This window comes from Amblyomma americanum, chromosome 8 (assembly GCF_052857255.1).
Source record: "Amblyomma americanum isolate KBUSLIRL-KWMA chromosome 8, ASM5285725v1, whole genome shotgun sequence".
Lineage (NCBI taxonomy): Eukaryota > Metazoa > Arthropoda > Arachnida > Ixodida > Ixodidae > Amblyomma > Amblyomma americanum.
Genome location: NC_135504.1, coordinates 6,954,260 through 6,978,023, shown reverse-complemented (window position 1 = coordinate 6,978,023; position 23,764 = coordinate 6,954,260). Strand labels below are relative to the sequence as shown.

Here is a 23,764-nt window from a genome sequence, read left to right as displayed (position 1 = left end):
TAGCAGAGTAAGTAGAGGGGAAAAGCGAAAGCCGTTAATATTAGCTATGGCCTCCTTTTCGCAGCTAACCTTACTAGGCAACCGATCGAAAACAGGACTACCTTTATACTGAAATTTTTACTCCTGATCATTTTGGGAACAGCGTTAGCACAGGATAAAGCGAGAACACAACACAGGCGCTGAAAAAGAGCCCAATGTAGAAGAAATGAAATTCAGAAGGACATCGGGCCCTTTCAGTGCCCGTGTTGTCCTGTCGGTCTGTCCTGTGTTAGCGCTGTTCCCAAAATGATCGTACACCAACAAGCCCAACTCTCCACTCTTCTGATTTTACTCCTGTATCGTTCTCTTTCAGTAGTCATCAACTAATATTATTTGCAGTTAATCAAAGTTCTTTTATTTGTGTCACTCCCTGAAATCAACAGTTGTAATTCCACATCTGAATTAACTTTTTCGAAATATCCGTTCGTTGTACTGTCGGCTGGCGCACTGTCATTTCCATCAAATTGGCATTAACGCATATCAGTTCCGGACCTAACTGTAGATGATGTCAGGACGGCGCGAAAGGAACAAGGACGAGAGAGGCACAAGAACACAATAGGACAGGACCTAACATTACAATTCCAACATTGACGACTAGCATCATCAGGAGTTATTAACGACTAAATAATACAGGAGATCACTGCAAGAACCATGATGAAGTAGCCGTCGGACGGGCTGCGCTTACCGCGTCAGGTTAGTCGCCGTAACGCAATCACTGTACCAAAGGAGAAATGTTTATTGGACCGATAAATTAAGTTCCTTAACTTTTTGGTTTCTTATACCAAGTAAAATTCCCATCGTTGTCACGAACCAACGGTGGTTACGAGATTACAGAGGCCTCCTCTTCAGAAGAGCCACACACCGCTAGTAGCCCAGACCGTCCTCCGCGAAGTTCTGTTTGCGTAACAGGTGGCGCTAGATTTAAGTTACGAAGTGCGACACTTAGAGGGACAACGTGTTGCCAAGAAAACCATTCATACACTTCTTATCGACAGAAAACCAGAAACTTGGTTTCGGATTATTTTTCACCCATTCTACACGGAACATTCCTTGGATTCCTTGTCCCGTATTTTTAGTGCAAGACCATCATATGTTCGTCACTGCACAAAAACAAGATGAAGACATAACTTTCCCTGCAGTAAGACGTGCATGCATATATTCCAGAGTTTAATTTGAGGCTTTTGTAATCAAGGCCAAAATAGTGCCGAGGCGTTTGTCACACTTCATTTGCCTTCTCTTCTGCAGGGACGCCCGAGTACAAGAGTTCTACAGCATTGTAGGATGCATCTTCTGCTCTCTGAGCTGCCTGGTTTTCTTTGCTTTCATACTCGCCCTGTTGTCGACGGGTGAGAACTATTCGATTAGGTCGCTCTAATTAAATTACTTTATTACTTCCTTGCCTTCACAATCATAGCACATTAAGGAGGGGAGTAAGTTGCTTAAAAAAAGAATAGGTAACTCGCAAAAATTATAACTACAAACCAGGATCACAAATACGAAGGTCGGTTAAGTTAAAGAAATCGCTGACAGGCTATGCAAAAGCGCAAAGTATAAAAGTACACTGACGATTATAAAAATACCACAGAAATAAAATCCGTTCGCGAAAAATTAGAGTGAGATGAGTAAGCCATTGGCATAAAAGCAATCGAAATAAACGTAGTAAGACTTTAAAGGTTGTCTCGTAACAGTGGTCAAACCTTCCAAGTCGTCTTTCTATAATGACGAAAGAAAATTCACAATGTTGCTTCAAAATGCATTTCTCTTGAAATAATGCTCGCTTCGAACATGGTTTCCTTCAAATATTGCTGTTTCGCCTAAGGTGTGATGCAATTTTTAAGAATAGTCTGTGAGTTATAATTACGAACGATGTAGCACATTGGATTTATAACTAAGACGTCCTAACATGTAGACTGGTCCACTAATACTGAATAGATAAATTTTTAACTCTGTTAGGCAGTCTATTTAATTCGAGCCGTGTAGCCCAACGTAAGGAATATTCATGCCAGTGTTTAAAACTTTGAAAATGCTGTTACTTTCTCCGGTCTGACCAAACAAATTTTGGTGTATTTCGTCGAGGTAAATTTCAGCGACGAGGCTATTTCAGCAAAGGTGAATACGATTTTTTTTTAACGCATTTCAATACATTGAGATGGCTTTTGCGGCATTGTAACAGCAGTGTTGGCGCATATCATATGCATTATGTTGTCTTGTAACCCTGTTACTAATTATCATAAGTCACATTTTTAACTATTCCTTAATAGTCCTTTATTTGCTTCGGAGATTTCAAGCGGGAAGTTAGTAATCGCGACGTCACTTGTTAGAGTTTAAAAACGCCACAATAGTTCTCGCTCTTTCTTTATGTTGCGTGCGTGTGTGTGTGACCGTATCCGAATCGTCTGTCTACCTCGCAAGCGCAAATGCTCACTTGATATTGCGATCGCATAGTTCTGATGGACAAAATGTTTGGGATGTTAATTGCGTGTCCCGGCTGGCATTAAGGTGGCGTTCGAGGCCTCTCCCAAGATGGGCCGCCTATTCCAGCCTCTATTACGCGTGAAATTAGTTTGATTGATTGATTGATTCATGTGTATGAGCACATGTGGCGCCACAGTAGCGACAGTGGGCGAGGAGGCAGCTGATCTGGATCTCGCCCACTGCCGGAAAGCTTGGTGTTCGGGCCTTAAATCGAAAGCCTTGAAATAAAGGTGTCTTATAAATACACTACCTCACATTTGACTCACTAAAAGGAAAAAGTTTTAAAGCGCCCATCATCATGCATGCACACAGTGCACGCACGCCTACGCAGAAGACGGAATCGTAACGACTTCGATTCGAGCGCTTACTCTCTTTGGTAAAGCGATAGCATACAGATCGGATCCGCAGCTAAATTCTTACAGCACACGCGATTCCACGAAAAACATTTCCAGCCAACTGATATGCACGGTTGTCGAGATTGTGTGTGCATTAAATTCCGGCAAAACTCTTAATAGCCGGCGCTTTCCCCAATCCCTATTCTATCTCGCTTGCCGATTCTTTTCCACTTACAGCACACAGGAGTCAGTTCACGAAAGTAGCAAGCGCAGCGACTACAACAGAGTCGGTGACCAAGCAGGGCCGATCGCCCGATGTCCAATTTACTGCTTATTTAACCAACACGCGATAATCCGAGAGTACGGCGCGTTGTTCGATGAGCAGTGCACGCGCAATTCTTCCCTGATGTGGTGTCGAATGAAATACTTTAGATTGCGACTACTGGTCGCATGCTTTCGAAGATTTTGCGAGGCTTACATGCATACTTCACGACAGCCCACACAAACTACCGTCGTCGCCGCCAATGTATACGTGTGCCAGCGTAATAAGCTGTTAGCCCTGCAGTCTGCGGTCGCTCGCAATAACTGCACGCCGTTTCTTAAGCTCTATAGGAGCCTACTTCCACCGCGCGCTTGCGAGCCACGGGACGCAGCAGCCCTCGAAGCAGCGGAGGGCATCTGCACTCCGTGATCCGTGGCTGGCGTCGACACCGGATGGCCAGCGAGCTGGCTGCAGTTGCTGCCAGCCCACGTGACCACGATGCACCTTCCAGTCAGGAGCGAATTTTCGGGCAGACTGCAGTCTGCCCGAGCGCGGTTAATCGGAGAAGCCCACCACTCATTCACTACGTGTCGCAATTATCACGTGACTTGGGGTTGCTCACGCTGCTCGCTGCCACCCGCCACACGTGGTAGAAGAGCACGCGAAACATGCGCCACAGGGTGACATGTAGTGATAGCGAATACGCGCTCTTTCGAAAAGGGCGCTCGGCGGGGAAAATTTTTAGCGCCATAGCGCAGAAGGCAATTGGCATTTCAAGATTATAATAAAGTGATTTCGTTATCACTACCGGGAGGCTCCAAATCTCCAATTTCAACCATGCGTCTAACACTGATTCTGGAGATGTTAACAATTAAAAGCTAATAAGACAGGGCACTGTTAACATGATGCATTTGTTTTCTGAGCTCGCCATCAACGGACTTACAAAGCCGCAGAAATCATTTTCACGTCTCAAAAAACATAATCTTAAAAATCCTGGTTCTCGTTCTCAGAACCAATAGGCATAGACATACAGCAGAGGTCTCGGAAGGCAGCGCTCTTTTGCAAGCTGAAATGTTATGACATGAGCACCTAGGCTCTGTTTGCGGTTTATTGTATTATTATTTTACTACAATTTTGAGAGCTGAATTGCCTCCACATCAAGTTTGCAGGCTTATGATGGCCACTACAAAGGCGCAGCCTATGCGGACATTTCTGTTTCTTGTCTCGTAGCACATAGATGGGAGAGGCAAACAGAATGAATACCAAACCGCACAACAGCTCTAATCGCAGTGCATGCAATGATAACCGCTGAAATATTGCCATCTCGTCACCAGTGAAATATGTAACACGTGCGGTATTGATCACTTGTCTGCAGACAGGGATCGCGATCCCGACTTAACAACGCGCTCAAGTCTTCAGGGGCCTGGCGGTGGCGATGGTGACGCGCCATTGTCAACAGCTCGAACAAACGCGCCCAACAAACCGGATGTAGTAGTAACCACGCGGCTAACCCCAGTGACAATTTCGACGGAAAGGCCTGACTACACCACCGAGGAGGAAACCGACTACACCGATCAAGAAGCAACGACGCCAGATGCGACGATTTCGACCACAACGTCCATAACACCGAGAACACCGAGAACGACCACAACGACCATAACGACCACAACCGCCACACCAGAAACTCGTCTCCAAGGTAAGCACTCAATGTCTGACGCACGTATATTTTGAGGACATTGACCCGTAACGGTGAGAGGCTGTGGCAGGCTGGCGCTGACAGGAAAGTCCATGCTCCTCAAGTCTTCGTTCTTGGGATGGAAGGCGGGGGAACAGTGGGGGGGGGGGGGGGGGGGGGGGGCAGGGGGGGGGAGTTGAAGAGGGGGGTCTGGAGTTCCTCTCTGTGATTATTGCACGCCTTGGGCTTTCTCATTTTCGTGCCCCTTTAAGGACAAAATTGCTTCAATGTGTAAGATGCAATTAAGCAACCCACATGGTCTTGCAGTGGGGGATAGCTAAACAAAATTACGCTCTCTGGGATGAAATTCTCATATGTATATTATCACCGTTCCACCGAGGTCGAGTTGCGTATGTATTCGGCTTTCCCACGGACATTTTCTAGCCATCCTTCAGGGTTAGCCTGTATGAGCGGGTGGCTGCCCTTTACAGACATTAAAACGTTTTAGAGGGCTAATTGGTAATGAAGTATCAATACGCGAACAACATCATGTTAGTACCACATAAAGAGTATAATGGGCGGAAAAGACTAAAAAAGTTTTCTTGCTCAATAACAGACAGCAGGACGAAAAAATCTTGAGGACGCTTAAGCTTCGCCGTTGAGAGTGGGACTTGACGGCGTGTTGCAGCGCTGCCAGGGCGTCCATGAAACGCCATAGCCTTTCCATTCGGACAAATCGCTCACAAATCGCTATTTCCGAAGCGCGGTGTCGTCAACTAAACTCTAAAAATACTACTACTACTACAACGCCGAACGAGCTGTATACGCTATCGCGTAAAAATTAAGATCACGCCAACTAGATTCCAGAAAACGTGCCAAGAAAAAAAAATGCACTCGATATGAGCAAGAAAATAATTGCGCGTGCCTTAGAAGAAAGGACTGCTTGTGCGGCAGTGCAGGTAATAGACGGAGCGTACAGGCATGAACTACACAGCCTCTTAATCTTCAAAGCTTCGACTGCTTCTCTGGCACATGGGGAGGGGGGGGGGGGGGTATTACCACATGTAGCTCTACCGCCGCAGCGCAATCTCACCTCTCAGGTTGCGCCACGCCTCGGTTAGGAAACCCGCCGATCGAGCCTATTCCCCTGTTTACAAAATGTTGGGCGGAGGGGAGGAGGACGCCAGAAAACAATCTTTTTAAACGCGTCGCACTGCTTTCGCAGCGCCAGAGTGCTGCTGTTATGCCTCAGGCGCCTCTGGCAAGAAAAGCCAGAGAAAATGTGCGAGCGTTTTAACTGTCTGCTGAACCTCCCTAATACCAATGAGAGGAAAGCGTTGACACTCCTGTTATGTTCCTCTTGAATATTGGTAATGAATATTTGCTCGAAACATATAAAAGCCGTCAAGGCTCATGGAAGGTGTCGACATCAATGACACTGTATGAGAACACACATAGCAATCGTACTAGCCTGCGAATGAAAGCTCCTGTGTTCCCAAACTACTTAATACCTATGCAACCGAGGTGTGTCTGTGCCATCAGGAAACAGATCAGCTGGTTCGGGCAAAACCATAGGTTTTCTACTTCTATTTCTCGCTCTCTCTTGTAGCCTTTGTGTTTGCTCAGCATGTTCTTTCATTTCATAACTAGTGACACCATACGGAGCACGGATGAACTAATTTTTATTTTTCTGAGGCGGTGAATCATAGAGGCATATTCAAAAGCAATCACACCAGCCAGCGTTATGATACAAGACACCACAAGGCTTGTATGTCTCGCTGCAGGAAGAAGTACCGCGTCCAAACGAATTTCATTGTGAATCAATCAGGTCGGCAGTGAGAGGCAGGAAATGGTGTTCGGACACACGCGCACAGCACTGTGTAGGTTACAACTGGAGTGGGGCGTCCAGTTATTAATCGTTCAAGGTAGAACTCGCGGAGCGTTCGGTCACTGCGTGTAACTACCTGACGGAGAACAGACGGGACGTCAAGCCCGTGTGTTCGAGGAATGCACAGAGGCTCACCAAAGTTCGCTCACGAGTGCGCGCACTGCCCTGCGGCCACAATAGACGCTCTTGTGGCCGCAGGGCAGTGCGCGCACTCGTGAGCGAACTTTGGTGAGCCTCTGTGCATTCCTCGAACACACGGGCTTGACGTCCCGTCTGTACTCCGTCACGTAGTTACACGCAGTGACCGAACGCTCCGCGAGTTCTACCTTGAACGATTAATAACTGGACGCCCCACTCCAGTTGTAACCTACACAGTGCTGTGCGCGTGTGTGATTTAATTCCTCTTAAATAAACTAATCACGCGCACAACCTGGACCCATTACTTGTGTAAATAGTTTGTACATATTACTTCTCCCCCTGTCCTCTATTCCTGCCCCTCACGTCTTTCATTTCATTTCTCCATTCTGCCTGCTGTCCTTTATTTCCGCTGCCCCAGCTCAGGTGCTTCAGTATCGATGGCAGATGCCGGGGCTAGCAAAAATATTTTCCTTCCTTTTTACTATTATTTTTAATAAAACCACTACCACCACCACCACTTTTTCATGACCGACATTATTGGACAATAATAATAATAAAATAATAATAATAATAATAATAATAATAATAATAATAATAATAATAATAATAATAATAATAATAATAATAATAATAATAATAATAATAATAATAATAATAATAATAATAATAATAATAATAATAATTGGTTTTGGGGCAAAGGAAATGGCGCAGTATCTGTCTCATATATCGTTGGACACCTGAACCGCGCCGTAAGGGAAGGGATAAGGGAGGGAGTGAAAGACGAAAGGAAGAAAGAGGTACCGTAGTGGAGGGCTCCGGAATAATTTGGACCACCTGGGGATCTTTAACGTGCACTGACATCGCACAGCACACGGGCGCCTTAGCGTTTTTCCTCCATAAAAACGCAGCCGCCGCGGCCGGGTTCGAAACCGGGAACTAGCTTTTTGGCGAAAGGAAATGGCGCAGTATCTGCCTCATATCGGCGGACACTTGAACCGCGCCGTAAGGGAAGGGATTAAGGAAAAGTTCAAATAATTTTGAATACTGGAAAATTCTAAGTTCAACTATTGAAGGTAATGGTCCATTCTTCTCATGTTCAACCAATTTTTTTTTTAATTTTTCTATCTCTCGCGTCGAAAATTAGGACCGCCAATGGAGAACGTTTTTGGCGATAGCAAAAATGTCAATTACGAAGGTATGCAAGCCTGCCGATGAGCAATGCGCAGACTTTATGATTGTTATAGTGAATTCTTACAATATATGAAAAACTGCGTTTATAAAGTTATCCCCGCTAAAAAATGGGTTTTGTCTAGAACTTTTCGCTATGGAAGTGTCGATGGCTTATAGAGACCCAAAGACGATATCAATCCGTCATTCCTGTGTTTTTTGGCCCCAACATGAAAAGGAGTAATTTTGTGAGTGTCCTGAGCCCCTTGTTAATGTAAACGTATGCTTAGCAGTCTCCCGATTCAGGGGAGTTTTTCTGCAGACTATGCAACATTCAAAACACTATTTGCAGAAGGAGCTTTGGTGTGCACGGTCAGCGTGAAATTTGGAAGGAAGAGCATCTTACCTGGAAACAGAGTGTGTGACTTCATCTTCTACGAGTCATTCTACCTGAAAACAACCCCATTTCAGTGGGACGCCGGCTTGGAACATTTCCGCCTGGTCTGCCGGTTAATGGAGATCCAATTTGGTGCCTCATTTTCACCAGCGTAAGTGCGCACTAAATACTGGGTAAAAAGTTGCCCTTTTATAACTGATGGCAATGAAATGTCTTTCTTCAGACGTGGCTTAATTGGTAAGAATAGTGCTTTTAAAGCTCATCCTGCAATGCCGATTTATTATCGTGACAGATGTTTTGATTGGTGATCGTATTGCTGATTGTTCTTTTGGCACTCTTCTGAGTTCAGGTTCGTGGATATCTTCTTCCTGCGCAAAATTATTTCCCTCTGTGGCTTTATGCAACCTACACGTGCAGCATTTTATAAATAAATAACGAAACACTACCACTCCTCATAAGATGCGACGCCCTTGTCTGCTTCAGCAACAGTCATTTGCTTTCCCTCGCCAATGACTACCAGCCCGGCGTTGACCATGTCTTACCGCGTTGGTGGCTCAAGCATCTTCCCCGTAATGAAAACGCAATGTTTCTATTAAAACGCGGTCATATCGGCTAATATTATCACATCTAAATAATCAAACCACATGTACTGTTTGATTTCCCTGCCCGCTGGTACTACGTGTACTATTTATCTGTACCTTCTATGCGTGAATGACTGTACACATGCCTGTGTTTGGAAAACATTTTTGCTCGACAAAAAAAATTAATGTGGATTATATTGGCTAATCCAGGCGAAAGCTGTCGGCGCTCATTGGGTCCATTGGCGTTGATGGCGTCAACTTCATCTGTTACCGATATGCTGAGTCAGCTCAACTTGGAGCCCATTCATGTACGCCGTTAAGTAGCCAGGTTAAAATTCTTTTATTTGCTCTATCACAACAAATCCGGGTTGTCACCTGACACCTATATTTTTGAAGCACTCCACAGACCAAGTCGACTGAACAGCTCCAGGGTGATACGGCGTTATTTCGCAAGGACCAAGCTATATCAGAATTCGTATTTTCCCCTTACAGCGCACCAGTGGAACTGTTTGCGAGCATTGACTGCCGGATCGTGAGATGCGAAAATCTTAGCGGAACTGTTACTGCAACACATGTAACCCTCTCTTGCTTGCGCAGCGTTGCTGCCTGCAGTATTTGAAATTAAATGAATAAAATAAATAAACAAACAAACAAATAAATAAATAAATAAATAAATAAATGAATTTGAAGATGCCGTTCATTTTCACGAAAGGAAAGGCGCACAACTGGCTCTTTGGGTCACTGGACGCCTCAATCGGGCTTTGATGTATTTATTAGATCTGGGCTGCATGCATTAGTGCTGACAACGGGTCGGCAGACACGCGGCACCGCAGAAACAGGCCCGAGCGTTCATTGTGCAAACAACCTTTCCCGATCAACCTTTAACTGCCGCCTGTCATGACGGCAGGGTAGGCGCGCTGCCTATCCAGTGTGCGGGACGCAATAAAAGCAGGTTTATGTATTTGGACACCGACGCCATATGCATGAAAGCGAGACTGAGGAGTCCACTGACGCAGGTAGCCAGTTGTGCGCCTTTCCTTTTGAGAAAATGAACGGCTGCTACAACGTTGTCAGCGCCAGTGAGCCCAGTGAACGCCGGCGTCTTCCTTTTGGTTTTTAACGAAAGGATATGGTGCAGTAACTGTCTCACATATATCGCTGGACACCGCAACCCAGCCGTCAGGGAAGGGATAAAGGAGGGAGGGAAAGAAGAAAGGAAGGAAGAAATTGAAAACTGAAAATGGATTTTGAGGAAAGGCGCGGCGCTGCGCAGCGGCGGAGCACCTGTGGCTCGGTGCTACTAGTGGCGCATGCGCGGTAGTGACTAGGAACTCTTACCCGAAAGGTGCAGCTGACTAGCCTAGTGTAGCTTTCGCTACAAAAAAAAAAGGAACATCTTGACACTTGAACAATTTGGGGAGAGAATACTGCGTAGATAAAGCAGCCAGGGAACCAATAAACGATCAAATTAGCAGCTGAAACAACGTTGGCCTTGAAAATCAAACTCTAATGATGCCTTTATAATACTCCGCAAAAGTACTATTGATCTTACCTTAACTTGTTGATAGTCTTTATTAATGCCTTAGATATAGTGGTTTCCAGCAATGAGGGTCATGCTCATTTTAAAGTCGGGCTAAAGGTCAGACGGTTGTTTACGTTTTCCTAGACGATGTTGCAGAGGCTCGCAGAATATAGGAAACGCAGAGTTGAGTTATTGCGTATGCAGTCATCAGAATGAGTGCCGTGATAAGTATAGCCTTCGATGAACATGTTCCTTCATGTTACCTTATTCCTTCCAGTGTAAATGTGATTAAAAAGAGGGCCCCATAGATAAGGCGCTCATTGCCCTGATACTGGTAGCAAAAATAGGTATTTGTTAAGTACAGCTTGGGCTCCGCCTAGTTAATTCTCCTGTGGTTAGTGCATGTATGCACAGCGTAGTAAGAAATTATTAGCACAGTTGGAAAGAATTAAACGATGAACAACAGGGATAGACACACCCTATCACGCACTACTGCTCCCAGCCCTGTTGCTCGCCCTTCTGTTCCTTCATAACCTTTGTTAGTGGTCACTATGCGGGGAATGTATATATGTCCAAATAACAGCTATTAATAATTACTGACACTTACACTTCAGCAAAAAAAAAAAATAGTTGCTGGTGTTCGGTGAGAAGCGATGAATAAAGGAAAATTATTTAATTCTGGTGGGGCCCTGTAGAAAAGATAAAATTCAGGCTATAAAATTGGTAAATGAGGCATCAAAACTTATTTAGTGCGAATATCCGCAATCATGCAGATTTCGCATGGGGAGCTGCTGGTGAAGGCAGAGGGATGTAGGCTTGGCAGTTTCTACTGTCTAGAAACGGGTGATAATGCTGCGCATAAATGTTGAAAACGTTTGTCAAAAAAAGAATATCATTAATGAATATGTAAGTGTTGTTGTTATTCATCGTATGCCTACGAAAGGCCACAATTGGAAGAAGGTCACAAGAAGAAAGGATACAACATCCGTATCTTACCACTCACCTAAAGGGCAGAAGCCCTGAGGTTAAGGAAAGGGTTCTGCTTTAGTTGAGGACAACGCACCGAGTTATGGAAAGAAAAATGATAGGTGAAACCTTAAGCCACCGGAAATGGGCGGAGTGAGTTAGAGAACAAACGCGGGTTAATGACGTCATTGTCAAAATCAAGATAAATAAATAGGCTTAGGCAGGGCATGTTATGCGAAGGCAACACAACCGCTGGTCCTTAAGGGAAACGGAGTGGATTCCAAGAGAACGTAGGCGCAGCAGGGGGCGGCAGAAGGTTAGGTACGTGGACGAGTTTAACAAGATTTTGGGAATACGGTAGCCGCAGCTGTCAAAGTACCGTGGTAATTCGAGAGACATGGGAGAGGCCTTTGCCTTACAGTGGGCATAGGCTGATGATGATGATAATGACAATGAACCTTCAATTTACACGACATTCTTCTATTGACAGTTTAGGGATGGCTCACAGCCCTTGATTGAAATCCGAAATGAAAAATGTAAACCGCGCGTTTAAAGACAGAAATACGGAACTCGAAAAGTATGTCATTAGTGTTGCCGTTTCCTGCTTGTAACGAGATGCAAGGCGCTGGGGTAAAATGTTACGCATCTACTTTCTCTGACGTCCATTGCCTACAAAAATACAGTTGTTCTCCCTGCGCTCACGGCGATGCCCAGAATATTGCCTATTTCCGCTTTTCTTTACATGTTTTCTACAGGAACGGCAAGCTCTTTCTCGATGCCAACACCGGACGCCTTACACAGGGTATCGCCAATCTTATCAGCCGAGGATTCTTGCACTTCGGCATTTTGAACTTATACGGCGCCTACAGCACTAAACAAACGCTAATCAAATCTCTGAAGATTCTCAAGGTGCGGATTGAGAAATTTATTATATCGTGATTGTATCCTCATTACAACTTTTTTGTGTGATGCAGACATAACGCTCACCTTTTTTTCCTCTGCAGGAAATCGCTGAATTCCGTACCTATAAAACATATCCGCACACATTTATCGGCGTCCAGTTCGAAGACAGTAAGGCTGAAACGCTGCCAGAAGAACTTGAGTAAGAACGTGTTTTCTGCTTGTTTTCACTTTTCAAAATTGTGGCTGCAATGACTTCAGCACTTGAACAGAAGTGGAATCTTACTTGGCGGACGCGCTTCTCGGAACCAGCAACGGGACTTTTGTCCAACCACTGAAGCGACGAAACTTCAGGCGTGGCAAACATGGAAGTAGTTGACCATCATTTTCGTTATTTGGGGAGCTTGGAAGCTGGTTAGGATCAGTGCCAGAACATTTTACGGCAGAATTCAGACAAAACAATGGCAATCAAATGCATTTTAGAAAGTCCTAAAGCAGATATCAGAAGTTCTCACTCAGGCGATGGATTGCAAGGCATGATCAATGATCTAGACAGGCAGAGCAGAACGGTGAAATTAAGAATTAGCATGCAGAAAACCAAAATAACGCTCAAGAGTCTAGCAAGGGAACAGTAGTTCCCAATCGGTAGCGATGTGCTGGAAGTTGTAGGGGATTATGCATACTTAGGGAAGGTGGTGACCGCTGATCCGGATCATGAGAGGGAAATAATTAGAAGGATAAGAATGAGGTGGAGCGCACATGGCAGGTTCTCTCAGATCATGAGTGGCAGTTTACAAGCATCCCTGAAAAGAAAAGTGTAGAACAGCTGTATGTTACCAGTACTCACCTACGGGGCAAAAACGTGGAGGCTAACGAAAAGGGTCCAGCTCAAGTTAAAGACAACGCAGCGAGCTATGCAGAGAAAAATGATAGGTGTAACGTTAAGAAACCGGAAGTGGGCAGAGTGGTGAGGAAACAAACGCGGGTTAATGACATCCTAGTCGAAATGAGGAAGAAATGGGCTTGGACAAGGCATGTAATGAGAAGGCAAGGTAACCGCTGGTCTTTAAAGGTAATGGAGTGGATTCCAAGACAAGGCAAGCGTAGCATGGGGCGGCAGAAGGTTAGGTCGGCGGATGAGATCAAGAAGCTTGCGGGCATTCGGTGAAAGCACCTGGTACAGGACAGGGTTAATTGCAGAGACATGGGAGAGGCCCTAACCCTGAAATGGGCGTAGTTAGGCTGATGATGTTGTTGATTATGATGATGAAGTTCTTGCCACTTCTATCAGTTCATTCAGGGCTGAAAAGTGCACAATGGAGCAAGGAGGAGCCTCTTTCTTTATTACTTCGGATGTTTTCATTACTTTCTCCGCGCAGGATTGTCGACAGCGTAGAGGCGAAGGCTCAAAACTGAGAGGAAGGGATTCAGTCACGTCTTGGAACATAATAGATACTAACAGTATTAAAAAAATGAGCAGACGCATTCTCCACGTCTCGTCATGCCAGAATGCCGATCACGGTACTGACACCAAGTTGCCGATCATGGTCGGAGAGATACTTGCTGCAGCCGCATACTCACGAGGATGCCAGTGGCATCGTCTTCTGCGTTTTGTGCTACCCGCAATTTCCTGAACACAAGCTACAATTGCTGCGCAAACTGCAGACTGACCACATTCGAACACTGTTAGTAACGCCGATAGAATCCTTAAAAAGAAGGCCTTATACCCGTCCAACACGGACACAATAAAACATTTGTCTCGAACGACTTTCGGAACTACGAAAAGCTTTGGCAGTCAACGGAGGAGCATTTTCAAAGTGGATTGGAGACTTCAGCGTTTACTCCCTGTATTGCAGTGGCTCTGCTGTCGTTAATCTCTGCAGCGATAACCGTTAGTGCGGCTACTCCAGGTGTCCGCACGCACGACAAAGAACCGCAGCATTGTATTGTCCATCAATGGCGGTGACTTACGCGCAGGATTGCAAAGAGATAAAGGAGAGTACACACAGCAGCTCACAGTGCAGGAACTAAGGGCCTGAGGGTCGCACGTGTCATATTGCCCGCAATAACAGAAGTCCGGCATTGGGGCGAGTAGGTAACAGGATGGAGCATTTGGAGTAGTGGTAGTAATGGTTTTAATAAAAATGACAAACCCAAAATATATTTTGCCCCCAGGCCACTGAAACTGCTCTGTACTGTATTAAAAACTTCAGTTGCGGAAGGCAGAATAATTGGCGAGGAGATAGCGAGGGGAAACATAAATAAGGGACAACAAAGGACACGGTGGTGAATATATAAAAGTACACTCATGATCACGCGCGCATTCACACTAATTAAGAAAAGGTAACAGCGCGCGCGCGGCGGCGTCCAGGCACAGTTGTGCACCGCACGCGAGCCGCCACAGGGGCATTCAAGTACGATTCCCGGGCGGGCAATCTGCTCTACCACCCTGTAGATTGACAACAGGTGTAGCGCGTTGCTGTCGGGGGCATACGAATGCTTTCGCGCACTTGTTAACATTACCGCAATCTGCAGTACCTGTGGTGTTAAAAGGCGGCGGGTTCTGCGTATTTTTGGTACCGCCACCACTGCACCACAACAAAAACGCTATGCTGTTTTCACTGGTATCCTGGCACGACGGTACCACTCGCCTTATCAGTTTGAGTCATCTCTACATCAGCCAGCTATCAGAGTAATTCGCACTGCCACAGTGGTAAACTTCGGGCATTTTTTTTTCCACCTCCGCTCGGTTCTTGTGTTAGATGTAACTGCGGTTCTGCGCTCATAAATAACGCTGAAATAGCCATCTACGAGGAATGCTTTCAGATTATCGAAGGATGGATGCTTTATGCTCGTGCCGAACCAAAACCAACGTGATCGACGATGACCACCGGAGTCTTCATGCTGTGCAACTATATAAGCTGCAGCCTATGCAACGATTAAAACTGAAGTTTTTCATTTGACAGGCATTGATAATTTTTTCACTGAGAGCACATATTTACTCGCAAATATTTTTTTGGCTGTCAAAGGATAAAATGAAGAGGCTACAAGCGCGGGTATACGTGTTGATGATTTGAAGGTAGTTCATATCCTCGAAATCCTCTATGGCGTTCCGTCGACTTGAATGGCCTTTAAACCTTGTGCACTCAATGGCTGCCTGGAGGAGCGCAAAACTATGGGTAGAGTCGAAGATTCTTCAGTTAGTTGGCACTTGAAACACTCGTATAGCTGGGGTATTATACGTACAAGAAAACCCCGTTATAACATCTCACAATAATTTGTCAGAAAGAGAGCATAGAGCATAGAGTTTCTACCTTGAGAGATCTTAGGTGTCAGAGCCTCTTTACAGAAGTTCCTCCGGTTGATTTTGTATTTTATTATGTTTTTATTCACTTTATTACTGATGTGTGCGGGCCAGTAAGAAACGTCACTGTAACTGCCAAATAGAGAAACAGATTGGAATAGAATAGAAAAGAGACAGCGTTGCCTTTTAATTTTTTTGTTCAAGTGAATTATCTGCACTGATGGTTCCAAGAAACTGTGTGCTGCTTATATTTTTTTTTGTGCTCAAAGCCAATGTTCAGCTATTCAACACTTCTCGAAGCTTCACGCATATTTTTTTAACAAGCAAAGCTTAGAGCCTTGCCACTGCAAAGCAGTATCTAAGTGTGCGTCTTCTACTGAACTAAATCTTATTGATTGATTACATGGTGTTAGAATGCTGGCGCGGTGCATATAAATACAGAAATCATAATACAGGACTCCTTATTGCACTCTGCAGGACAGTTTTCAAGCCCTCCATGTACATCGCCATCACCCATGTGTCACAACCAGACTTCCCACAGTGCCGGACTCTTCCCATGACGATGTTGCAGTGTCCTTCCAATAATGAGTGCAACGAGCGGACTATTGTAAGTTCTAAGACTTTCCATTCCATAATTAGGATATCCAGCGAGCGTGGCTGCTACGATATTAGTCAAGTAACTATTGCGCCTCCCTCAGGTTGCGTCAAGCTATCGCTTAGTATTAGGTCTTTCACGGAATACAAAAACTAAGCTCAGAAGTTAAACAGCCATTGAGAATTTGAGAAAAAAATCTTAAGTACAGGTTTTCGCAAAAAGAATAAAAAACAAAAACATCAACACATACATCAAAACGAACGAGCAATAAAAAAAAAATCACTATACAGACGCTGTCCAGGCTATGCGCCGTTCCATCAAGATGTTTTACACTTGCAGCTGCAAGTGTTGCAAATTTTTCCGGATTCCTGTTTTTTTTTATTTTCGTCACGCAAGCTTTTGGACGCTGCAGAAGTGGTGTGGATTCGTTCAAGAAGTCAAATTCTAATTTCTGATCTTCAATGTTTATCTTGTTAAAAGCAAGCAAACGGTACCGGCAAATGGCAAATGGTAAGATTGTACCGATGAGCTGCAAGATGCGTTCGAAAAATAATGAAGCTGTTAACACAAGCGATGCCATTACACTGTAAAAAGGTTTTCCACCATCACACGAACTGGTCCGACATACCAACGCCAAACATGGAAGCGCTGTAGTTTTCGATCAAGAGAGCCGTCGGTATCACCTTGCGGCAAACAAGAAACAACGAAAGAATACATACATTAGGAACACGCTTGTAAGAATTCTGCTAATCATAATAAACAGATGTTGCCGGCTGACAAATTCCAAACTTAAATGCTAGTGGGAAAAAGCAGCATTTTAAGAAGCTAGCACGGGCATGAAACTGCGAAACCTTTAGGATGCTATGGCTCCTTCTACAAGAAGGTTTGGAAAATGTCTGGTAATTATCTAGCGAAGAAAAGCGGGGGTGAATTGACTAAAGTGTGCATAAATTTGAGGCATTCAAAACGGTGACGTGGGGCAAGAGTAGTGAATTCTAGTTGGGGAATAAAATTAGACTGCAACGATATCTAGCGGGTTACGCGGTGTCGTCTGGCCACATTTGCCAGGCCACAGGATACAAAAGAAAGCACAATGCAATAATTAAGTAGTTCTTTCCCATGCCACAAACAGTGTCAGCCCCCTGCAACTCGAAGCAGTAGACAGAAAAAAAAAAGATCTGTCAAATCTTCTATAAACAGAAAGCAGGGCCTTTTGCACAGACTCTACTTTGTGTATATCACACTATATATTCATGTCAAATGCGCAGAATCGTCTCTAAATATGTTATAATTGCAAGCTCATTACTGTGACGCTGAGAAATAGTTCCTGCAGTGTTCACTTCTCGCAAGTTGAAATGCATGCCTTTTTTTTCTACTATTTCACTCGAAAAGGTCCAAGCCATGAAGAGGCAGGATAGCGAGGGAAGGCGCCGGATGACTCCTTATTTTGCCATATCCTTCTCTATGCGCGGCCACTGGTACGCGCCACCAAACACGGAAGCCACCGTTGACGACATTGGCCTCTTCAAGCCTTGCCTCCCGCTGCCAATTCCTTTCGACTTTCGACCCAATTTGGTAAATTTCGTTCCATCAACTTGTCGAAGATGTACTCGACATTTAATCTTAACTATATTCGCGAGCATAGCACAGCGGACTATAATAAGCTTCGCGCTATTTCCTTTTGCTAACGCAACGCCCAGTCGGCGCCTAGACTGAGGAGACTTTTTGGTCTGTTCTATTTATTTCACTGATTTTATTAAGTGGGCTGAGAGGGCGCTTTTTCCGAAAAGAGGAGGAGGATAAACTTTATTTTCATCGACCAAGGTAGCAGTTGGTGTGTGGTTATAGCCCAATAAGTGGCCATGAGCCCGTGGTGTTCGGCGACTTCTAGGGTTCTTGTCACAACCCGTATCTGTGTGTCCGAGTCGGAACTGAGCAATACGGCCTACCACTGGTCTGGATTCGAGAGCTGCAAACCTCGAAGAGGGGAGTCCCGAGGGCAAGCTCAGAGTATGTGGGATATAGTGGCATGTTGGCCACATAGTAGTGGACAGGAGGAAGAGTAGACCCTAGGGTATATGCGGGCATATATCGCCAGTTTGGGGAAGGTGTTCGTTCGGAGTTGCCTCCACGCAAACTCTTGGGGTTTGGTTAGAGAAATATGTGCGGGGGGATATAGAAGTCGACCTAAGCGGTAGTGCATGGTTATGCCATGAAATGTAACCATACGATCTCTCGCCGTCCACAGGACGGGCGACACCACATCCTGGTCGACGAATCCTCGGGCAGGATTGTGGGCCGCCTCGTTCCCTGGATGGGATGAGTGCGCAGAGACCCAGATCAATTGGATCGGGCGGATTTGGTCCTTGGTGTAGCGGAGGAGAGATAGGGTGACGTGGAAGACCCGGCCTTTGGCGAAATTACGAATCGCAAAATTAGAGTCGCTGAAGATGGTTTCTGCAGAGGTGGAGACCATCGCCAAGGCTATGGCCGCCTCCTCCGCCTCTTCAGGCGATCTGACGGGAATGGAGCACGCAACCAACGGCCGTCCACAGTAGTTCACAACCACGAGCGAAAAAGCATCGCGATCAGAGTATTCGACGGCGTCGGCGTACACCGCTGTCTGATCTGTTAAATACTTTTTATGCAGAGACTTAGCCCTGTCCTTGTGGCGAGCGACATGATACTCTGGGTGCATGTTTTTCGGGAGAGGAGTAACGATGAGGTTGCTGTGGATATGGGACGGAAGCTGGGCCTTGTCGAGGACGGTCGTTTCGAAGCTGATTCCAAGCTTGTCGAGTATGTGACGTCCCGTGGAGGTGTGGGTGAGACGCACGTATGGAGCCGTGAGATGAGCTTCCGAGAGTTCCGTCACAGTGTTGTAGACCCCCAATGCCAGTAGTTTATACGTGGAGGTCCGGTGGGGGAGATGGAGAGCCGCCTTGTTTGCCTGTCTAATAAGGCAGACAACGCGGTCCCGTTCCTGGCAGCTAAGGTAGAGGTAAGGGAGTGTACATGTGAGGCGACTGATAACAAACGCCTGAGCAAAACGTCGGAGGTCAGTCTCTCGCATGCCTCTATGTTTATTACAAAGCGACCAATTAGACGAATGGTCTGCGAGACAGAGCCTGTGAGTTTAGCCAGAGTGTCGGTGTTTTTCCGATTGCTCTGGATGAGAAGCCCCAATACCCTAATGGTGGATACTTCGCGTATGGGTTGGCCACTAGCAGTAATGCAGATGGGAGGATGGCCGTGGAGGCCGGGTTTACCTCGAATGAGCAGCAGCTCGGACTTCTGAGGTGAGCACGAGAGGTCGGCTCCGGCTACGTGACACTCAGTGACATCCACCGCTTATTGAAGTGCGGATTACACCTCAGTATCGTTGTCTGTTGAAACCCAGAGGGTGATGCCGTCTGCGTATAAGGTATGGGATAGCCGGGGGATAGCGTCTAATTTTGAAGGTTTTTCCGAAAAGTTTCTGTCGCCAACAGTCATGGACTAGCGGCCGCCTAACTCGGCCTCCGGTCCCCAAGCTCTTTAGGACGAAATAACATGTTTTGCAATCAATCAATCTATCACATCGCTCCATACTCTTAGACCCTATGGCGATGCATTGCGTGAATAATTTCGGGATAAAGTACTACTGGTTCTACTATCATATTTTGCCACTGGAATCGGTCGGTAACTGAATCACAAATCATCTGCTGTTCACTTGTTCATTTTTTTTAATAAGCCGCAGAAGTAAATAGCTCTCGCCTACTATGCAGCAGATGTGAATGACATTTCAGAGAAGACAATTAAACAGGGCAGAAGCAGTCAGAAATTGTGGCGTACAAAAGGACAGAAAAATAAGATAATCAGACACCCAAGAAGGATGTTGGAGCTGTGCAATGGTCCTTTGCGTCGTCACCCCATATCGCACATACAAGGCTTTTTCGAAATATATCAAGACACGCATTTTGTGCTAAAATTAATAGCAAGGTGTGGTGCCCCCTTCAATGTCAAGACTGTTTCTTTTGCAGCTCTGCAGTACGCCTTATGGATCCAACTACAGATATGACAGTGCAGTAGCTGGCGAATACACTTTCAATCCTGAGACCCGCTTTATGATGGTATTTGACTCTGATTTTGCCCTCAAAGAAAAGGTGAGTGTTGGTCAGAATTCTCCTCTGCAGATGCCTCAACACCGCAGAGTAGAAAAAAGTTTTCTCCTCCTCCTCCTCTGCAGTTAACCAAAATTTGCTTTTAAAGGACAGGTTATTCTGTTAAGTTTTTGCGCTCATCCAACATGATGCGTGTATTTTTTCCCGCGATTGAGTTTTCACACATGGCATTGAGGACAGAGTTATGCGGAAGAGGTATCGCTGTCGAAAGAAAAAAAAAACGAAGACTTCTTCAACTTCGTAGCATCTCAGGAACAATGTATATCTTCAGGGTAACCCTAAAACAGCACTCAGTGCGTTGCTTGTAACAAATGGTGGACTTATCTGCATTGAAATATTGTTTTTTTCTCATTCGAATTAGTATGCAATCAGATCTGAACGGTATTTTATCCGGAGTAAATTGTACTCAGGCCTTCAACGGATTAATTCATTAGTCTATGCTGGTACCGGAAATAAAACTGTTTTAGGATCATGCTTACTCGTGTAATCTGTAAGTGCGGCTTGGAAGTGGTGTCTTCAGGCAATGTTATCTAAGCAAAGGCCGCAGTCAGCAACTCCTGTTGTTTTCAGATTCTGAACAGTGCAATAAATGCACTCTATGAAGATTCAAACCTGACGTTCGTTAAACCTACGAATAACTTCTAGGAATTGCTACATCGGCGAAACAGGTTTTTGGATCAAAATTCGTCCAGGTGATCGGGCGTACTCTGTGAATTTCGATAGTTCAGAGAAACCGTGCAATCCAATGCTGGGAGTCCTCTATCACCCTGTAATAGGGAATTGTTTTCATATATAGTAACCACTCATCCCCGAGGTATGTTTGATGCGCCATACATTACTTAGAAAACACCAGCCTACCTGTACCAGCTCTTCATGAATAGCGCTGCTGAAAAAGAAGGTACCGTATGCTTTGAAATAGGAACCAAATTATCGGATTATTTCTGCCCTTTCATTTTATACGAGCTGCAAGAAGAGAAAATACATATTCTACCACACTGTTAGCTTCTGTATATATTGAGTAGATGTTTTTTAATGTCTTTCTGAGTAAGATACTTGCAAGCCAGTGCTCGGCATTCTTCAACTTTATGCCCTGTTCCGCGCCTCTGTCATGTACAAATAGGCCACCTATCAACATGAATGTGTCCGGCTTTTGCTGCTTCGCCTCAGATGACGGCGACATTTGTGGGAGTATTTTTCAGAACTGAGGGGTCATTATTCTGTCATCCACGCAATTCCAGATTTGCAGGGCGAGGTCACAGTTCCGGGATTTGCAATTCGGCATTGCCGTCTACGACATTGACTACGACTCTGATGATACGCCCTGCCCCGGTATGAGGATCGGCCCTGGCTTCTTCAATCGTGTGAAGCTCATCAGGAAGCTGCTGGAAGCCGTCAACTCAAAAAACCGCTCCAGTACTTGGAGCTGTGACTCCAAACCTTCGTCTTGACAGCATACCTGAGCCTGAGACAAAAGCTTCTACTCCAGAGCAGAAGAGTCTCTGCATGAGGCGCTCATAAAAACTTGCTGAGTGTACCGTTATCTCATACAAATATTATTGTCATCTACGAACGTCGATGTGCTTGAAAAGGCAAAAAATAAATTGTTTACAAAGCGCCTAAAACGAGGGCTAAAGAGGACTCAAGTGATGTCATCAAAAGTGACTGCTCGGTGAAATTCCCCCTCTATATGGTCGTTGGGCTTAACTTGGACACTTGGCGTGTGGTAAGTGTCTGAGGCATTATTAATGATCACCTAAGTTCAGACCGCAGACAAAGACCTCATCCGTTCATCTCCTCGTCATGAGCCTGCTGCAGCCAACGCATCCATGTAAACTTCAAATATTCATTCACCCACGTGACATTGTGCCCCTCCCTACTACGTTTGCCTTCTCGTTGGAATTCGCTCAGTAATCTGAAGGGAGCATTGTTTTGCTTTCCTTCGCACTGCATGCAGTGCCCATGTCCAATCTGTCGTGTTGACTTTAGCTCTAGGCTGGGATTATTTCTTCTTTCTTACCTAAGCCTCATAAACCCCTGCGTCTTCTAGAATTTAATTTCGCCTCCTCATTAGTCTCTGATGTAGTACTGCGAGATTGGGCACTGGCAAGGTACAACTTCTATATATAACCTACTCATTCCCTCTCTGTACTTCTCGCCAAGCCTGCGTAATCACTGCCATTTGTAGTATCACTCTTCTGGCAGCGCAGCTTGTTCATTTATTACGGTTGCCATCTCTGCCTAGCAATAGGCGATTTCTTTTAAACGAGTGCGAGATCTTTTGGCGGAGTCGTGTTTTTTTATTCGAGAAATGTGCCATGAGGCGTAAGTTGAGAAAGGGGGAAGGAATGCAGGAGGTAGAAAGAAGGAGTGAAGACCTGCTGCGCTGAGGTAGTCGCAGAGGTTGCCGATGAAATGATTGTTCATAGTCCACTTCACATAGTCATGTTCGCGGTTACACCGCAGGCCCACCTCCCAGAGGAGCCAATCTTTCTTCCTCTACCAACTTGCTCATTACTTATGGCGGCGACGTTCTATTGACGAAAGTTAATAGAATGAGCGGTTACTTCTTGTCACCACCAGAATCCTTTTTTTAGCAGTAAAGAAAAGCGATAATGCCATCTTTAATCTTCTATCATGCGGGCACGTTGTCGTAAATTCCAGTTAAATTTCTAGCCCACGAGATCTCTTCTGGGGATCTTGCTGAAAGTTCTGAAACCGAAACTACTGATCATTTTCTGCAGTCCTGCCGCTGTTTCCCTTCCCTAAGAAGACTCTCGATAAAAATCCTGTGTCAGAAGTTCTGTTAATTTTGCTCTTTCCCGTCGAGCATCTAGACTTGGAGGCAGCACTAAATATGTCCGACTGATCGTGCAAAGTTATCTTTTAGAACGGAAAAAGTTCATATCCCAGCAATTTTCTTTATTGACATCACTTTTTTCTATCTGCATGTATATGTAATTCCAAAACCTTCTAACTTCTTGACCGTCAAGCCCTCCTCCTGTTTAATCAGCTATCTCATCAGAGCCAATTAGATGCTTACTTGAGTCAGACGTTCAAATATTTAATTGCAACACATTTCAAAGAGTTTGGAAGGCGCTGCCTTTCCCTTAGTCCCTCACCTACAGCGGGTATGCATCATTTGCGACTTGACGACATGAAATCAAAACCATGATCTTTCGTTGCTGATGAGTGTTCAAAGCGGAATAAGGACTTCTGGACTTTGTCCCAAAAACTAAATGTTTGTCAAGTCACCCCTACGCAACGTGCAAGCCATAATCAATAAGGAACGTATAAGCATTACGCTTTCTATGTCATCCCCACAATTGCTTCTTTCGTGGGATGTCCACCAAAATGGAA

The 23,764-nt window shown here is 45.2% G+C and overlaps 1 protein-coding gene across 1 annotated transcript; it reads left to right on the top strand.

The window, feature by feature from the left end:
• Window positions 1-1,239: 1,239 nt before the first annotated feature.
• Window positions 1,240-21,972, top strand: LOC144100016 (uncharacterized). Its single transcript, XM_077633067.1, has 9 exons — window positions 1,240-1,385; window positions 4,487-4,807; window positions 8,332-8,527; window positions 12,201-12,354; window positions 12,450-12,547; window positions 16,127-16,256; window positions 17,637-17,819; window positions 20,267-20,389; window positions 21,646-21,972. The coding sequence occupies exons 3-9, from the start codon at window positions 8,493-8,495 to the stop codon at window positions 21,853-21,855; spliced, it is 933 nt and encodes a 310-aa protein (XP_077489193.1). The 5' UTR covers window positions 1,240-1,385; window positions 4,487-4,807; window positions 8,332-8,492; the 3' UTR covers window positions 21,856-21,972.
• Window positions 21,973-23,764: the final 1,792 nt, after the last annotated feature.